This window comes from Thalassophryne amazonica, chromosome 6, assembly GCF_902500255.1.
Source record: "Thalassophryne amazonica chromosome 6, fThaAma1.1, whole genome shotgun sequence".
NCBI classification, from domain to species: Eukaryota; Metazoa; Chordata; class Actinopteri; order Batrachoidiformes; family Batrachoididae; genus Thalassophryne; species Thalassophryne amazonica.
This window is the reverse complement of record NC_047108.1, coordinates 85,174,478-85,180,071: the sequence shown is the minus strand read 5'-3', so window position 1 is coordinate 85,180,071 and position 5,594 is coordinate 85,174,478. Positions and strand designations below refer to the sequence as shown.

The 5,594-nt window shown below is 40.9% G+C and overlaps 1 protein-coding gene across 5 annotated transcripts in view; it reads left to right on the top strand.

Moving 5' to 3' along the window:
• LOC117512542 (dystroglycan-like) overlaps nucleotides 1-5,141 on the top strand; it is a 38,320-nt gene extending 33,179 nt beyond the window's left edge. For all 5 annotated transcript variants that reach the window (XM_034172650.1, XM_034172648.1, XM_034172649.1 and 2 more), the window contains one exon: nucleotides 1,351-5,141. In XM_034172650.1, coding sequence (XP_034028541.1) covers nucleotides 1,351-3,657 — 2,307 coding nt within the window. In that variant the 3' untranslated portion in view covers nucleotides 3,658-5,141. The remainder of the gene's footprint in view (nucleotides 1-1,350) is intronic.
• The last annotated feature ends 453 nt before the right edge of the window (nucleotides 5,142-5,594 follow it).

Here is a 5,594-nt window from a genome sequence, read left to right as displayed (position 1 = left end):
TTTTAAGAAATAAAGGGTTGATTATGTGGTTTAGTTACTGGGTTTCCATGGATCCTTAAGGTCTTAAAATTCACTGAATTTGCTAATATAAAAGTAAGGCTTGAATTGGTACCAAAATATCTTAAATCACTTTTGAAAGGCTAAAAAATACTGACATGGTAAGTATAATTTTGGTTTCTATCATTGCAGTCACAATGATCAAAATAAAAGGAGTTTTAATTTTTTTTTTTTTTTTTTTTAATCCATGAAAGCCTCAGTGTCATGCACAGTGAGATAGCGGAACAGACAAACCTGTTTGTTGCTGGAATGCTTGGAGCAGAGACACTTTCAACTAGCTAGATCTTACTTGTGTGGAAGAGTAAATTTATTGAAAAAAAAAAACAAAAAAAAAACTGCAGTGTGATTTAAGAGTAACTACTTTCCATGGTAAATATTTGGGCTAATTTGTCCCTAACTGTCATTCATTTATGCTGTTTCTGCCCTTCTTTTTTTGTTTTTGTAATGTTGGTCTTACATTTCATTCTCACTGGCATTTAAAAAAAAGTGTTAAATCTAGCCTTAGGCTGTAGGAACCATGCATTTAGCAACACTTTTCTTCACTGATTCATCTGCAGCTCATTTTATAATGTACTAGTGTTCAGTTCATAAGTTTATTAAGAAAATGTGCAGAGAAAGGCCAGAAGGTTCTGAGAATCCAAAATAACATCTTTGGATGAGTGGCTTTGTTAATCAAACCCCAAAATAATTAAATTACAAAGGCAAAATCAACACATTGAGAAACTGAAGCCAGTTTGCCCCCTTTCCTTTACAAAACTCAAAATGTACTTCTCTGACACATGAGAAAATCCTGGTTTCAGTGAATAAAGGTCCTACCAAATATTTTTGATCTACCCACTAAAACAGGTGATTCTAATTAGTTCAGTTCTTCAGGCAGGCAGCTGAGATAATCTGTGAAATGGCCGTTTTAGGTGCATATGTAGACTCAATACACAGTAGGTCTTGTGCTCTGACGCTGGGTTTTCCACCTTTTGGTAATGCCGAATCAAATGACCTACAAACCACTTTAGTTTGAGGTTGATTGTTCAAGTAATTTGTCTCATAATTCTGCCAAAGGTTTGTTAGTTAAAATGGTTGTCTTGCTGTTCCTCTTCATAGTTTAATTATCCCAGTCACACTGGGCTATGTGAACAGGCAGTGTTCTGGTCTCTGGTAACCATTGACAGGATGTGTAAATGAATCACCAAAAAATGTTATGGATGCACTTTCCAGCTTTGTTGATAGCGAAATTATACTTTGTCTTCTGTCAAGTGTGTGTGTATATATTATAATAAACTTTGTCCCTTCCTATAGGTGACTGAGGTGGGAAAGGATACATTGCCCTCCTGGTTACATTGGGACAGACAAGACTGCATTCTCAGAGGCTTGGCTCTGGAGCAGGATAAAGGTGTTCACCAGATATTAGTTTCTGGAGAAGAAATGACTGCAACAGCTGGCAGCCAAGTTGTTCCTAGTACAGTGTTCTCTGTTGAGGTATATCCAGAAGACAGGCCAGACACTGAACCGACCTTGCTTATTTTGCAGTCCGATGTTGGTAGCCTCCAGTCTTTCAGCTGTGGAGCCGAAGAGCCTGTCACTGTCCTCACTGTCATTTTGGATGCTGACTTGACAAAAATGGCAGCTGAACAGAGGGTCAACCTACTGAGGGTTATGAGGAAATTCTCACATGTGCCCTTGGAACAGATGAGAGTTGTACCTGTGGTCAACAACCGTTTGTTTGACATGTCTGCTTTCATGGCTGGACCAGGCAATGCCAAGAAAGTGGTAGAGAATGGGGCCCTGCTGTCATGGAAACTGGGATGTGCTCTTGACCAGAGTAGTATTCCTGATATTAGCAGTGTTCAGTCCCCAGCAAAGAATGGGACTATGTCAGCCAAGCTTGGTTATCCTGTGGTTGGTTGGCACATTGTCAACAAAAAGCCTCTTGTGGTGAAACGAGTGAGAAGGCATTTGTACAACACTCCTACCCCTGTGCCATCTTTGGTTCCACCAACTACTCATCCAGAGCCCCCTGTGCGTATTGTGCCCTCCCCAACATCTCCCTTTATTGCACCTGCAACAGACAACTCTGCTCCCCCTGTCCGTGGTCCTTTGCCTCTTCCAGTGAAACCCACTATTAGAGTCAGAGATCAGATAGCCCACACACCTGTCTTTGGACCTCCCCAACCCACCAGGGTTTTAGGAACTACAAGTGCCATACCAATCCAGCCTACAGTGACTCGGCCTACATTTGTGGAGGCTACTGCTGTGCCAACACCACCAAGCACCAACAAAAGACCTAAACCTTCAGCAACTAAAAAACCCAAGAAAAAATCATCCACCCCCGCTCCAAAGGAACCTAAGTCTACCACAGCTAAACCACCCAAGCGCACCACCACACTATCTGTTCATTCTGACTCTAATCAAATCCCAGAGATTCGAAATCCCATTGATCAAGTGAATGCATGGGTAGGCACCTATTTTGAGGTCAAAGTTCCTCCAGATACCTTCTATGACAGAGAGGATGGTACCACTGATAAGCTGCGTTTGACTTTGAAGAAGACCCCCAAAGAGGCAGTGAGTGAAACATCCTGGATCCAGTTCAACAGTACTATCCAGCTTTTGTATGGTCTTCCAGAGGAGCAGCATGAAGGTAAACATGAGTACTTCATGCTGGCAACTGATAAGGGTGGTAAGAGTATCATGGATGCATTTGAAGTTCAGGTTAATCGTTGGTCAATTAATGACAAACCTTCAGTTGTGTTTGCTGCCCGTTTTCATGGGGACCCTAAAACCTTAGCCAATGATGTGCATAAGAAGATTCTTTTGACCAAAAAGTTGGCTTATGCTGTTGGAGATCGCAACAGCAGCACAGTAACTTTGAGAAGTATTACCAAGGGTTCCATTGTAGTTGAATGGACCAATAACAGTCTTCAGCAGAGCCCGTGTCCAAAGGATCATATCACCATTCTAAGCAACAGAATCTCTGATCCACAGGGCATGCCTAAACTAACCTTCACTAAAGCAATGGAACCTGAATTCAAACCCATTAACATCTCTGTTCGTGGTACCAACAAATGCCATAGCTACATGTTCATCCCACCAGGAGAAGTGCCAATGCCTGTTCTTCCCACAGCTACTCCATCACCTGGAACTGGTCGCAGGAGCAGTGATGATGTTTACTTGCACACAGTTATCCCAGCTGTAGTGGTAGCAGCCTTGCTGCTAATAGCTGGTGTTATAGCTATGGTTTGCTATCGCAAGAAGCGCAAGGGGAAGATGACTATTGAGGAACAGGCCACTTTTATTAAGAAAGGAGTCCCCATAATATTTGCAGATGAGTTGGATGACTCAAAGTCACCACCATCTTCTAGTATTCCCCTTATCCTTCAGGAAGAAAAGCCTCCGCTACCCCCTCCGGAGTATCCCAACATGGCCGGCCCACACAGTACCCTGCTCAACCAGGATCTGCTAGAAGAGTATTCACTTTATCAAGATGACGATCCTAATGCTCCCCCCTACCAGCCCCCTCCACCATTCACCGTTCCCATAGAAGGCAAAGGCTCTCGTCCCAAGAACATGACCTCTTACAGGTCACCCCCTCCCTATGTGCCTCCCTAATGCTTACAGAGTCTTCAGTTTGAGGAAGCGATGCAGAGATGCTTGTTTAAAACTACTACAGGGACAATTTTAAATGTGTTTGATCAAATGACTTTGTAGAAGCGCAGGCAGCCATACCCGTAAATTTGCTCATCATGGTTAAGACAATGTTACGTTTGTTTTCACACAGAGCAAACTGATGGGAAACTGTTGGCAGTTTCAGCAGATTTTTGTGTTCTCTTTAAGATTTGCTTTTGGCTTCTGCATATCTTTTGACTCTTTTAGCCAAGAAGTCAATTTTATCTTCACTGATGTACTATTTCTATTGTATAGAAGATAATGAAGCAGGAAAAACTGAAGCTCACAAGGCCTCTGAGCAGATGTCACCATGACAACAGACTTGAGACTTTCCCTCAGTGTTAATCTTTTGAGTTATCTTATCTCTCCTTTGGCTAGGTTTACTAAGATTTTGCACCTGTTATTTCTTGAGGGGAATTAGTACAAAAACCCAATCTGAAAGCATGAAAGACTCAGCCAAACATCTGTTTGTTTAGACATTAATCTTTCCGTTTTCTCCCATGCTTTGCTCCCTCTTGACAATAACATGCAATCTTTGCACTTATGCAAATTCTTGTTAAACCTTGCACTATGAGCCCTGTCAAGAAATGCGTGCTCTAAGCAGTAGTTTAACAAAGATGTTTTTTTTTTCCTCCTTTCTTCTTTTCCCCTCTCTACACTGGACTTGCCACACAATTGAGATTCTTCTGGTACGTGATCAAAGAGGACATTACGCTGATCATGTTTGTTGTAGATGTCAAATTGCAAAGCAGTTACTTTGTCGGTGGGTGGGTCCACCACTGATCTTGCCTGAAAAATGACTGGTATTACTGTTACCAAGGTGATGTGTGGTGACAAAGCAAGGTGCCAGGTTGTTCCAGCTCTAATGAAGAGTGCAGTCAGTCAGACTGCAGTTCAAAGCAGGGTCTGATGTTGAGGCAGATCCGTTGTCTTGTACTTTTTAATTTTTTTTTCCTTTCACTCCATGATGGGTGGGAACAAACAGTACTGTATTATCACTGCGCCTCTTTACGATGTTCCACTGTATTGAGTGCACTGTCTGTCAGTTTGGATGTGGCGAGGGGACAAGGGGTGTACATAATTGTGTGAGAACTCCATGATGTTGACGTTTTATCAGTAAACCTGGTTGAGAATGGAAGGGTGAAAGTGGAAAGTTTTATTTTTTAATTGTATGTTTTAGATTTATTATCATACAGTCACTAAAAAAGTTATAGGTTATTGGGGATACAAAATGTTTCCCATGACAATGTAATACATCAAACAGTATGATGTGAACAAAGAAACCACAAATATGTGAATTATGTACATTTCATATCTATCAAGAAAAAATGGTCAAATCTAATGTTTTTACTGAGTTTTTGATACAGTCTTAAACTTGTTTTATGAAAATATATTAATAAAATGTAATACTATTTGTAAAGTCTCAAGGACTATGATGTGTCCCTTTTTGTTTAGATGAATTTCCTGTGCAGGGAACTGCATAGGGCTTAGTCAACATTTAAATGGGTGAGAGGGTTAGTCTGTTCCAGGCTGCTTGTATCAGTAACTCAAATGTTAAATGCTGTCATTCTGTACTCGCCAAATTCAGTGGTGGGCGTAGTTCCGCTAACTGCTAACTAGCAAAGCTAACTTTTTTGTTCACTGATTAGCTTTTCAGCTAACTTTGAAAACCATCAGCGGACGACACCTCTGTCATTTTACAAAGTGAAAGTATCAGCTATATGTTTTAGTTTTAATGTAATGCACTAATTTTGAAGGCTTTGTATTTTACAGACACGTATGCTGAAAAGCATTATGGGAAAATTGGTTTCCTGTTATCAGTGGTTAGTCGGTATATATAAACAAAAAAAACACAAGTTACTGTAACGTGTTGGTTTTTA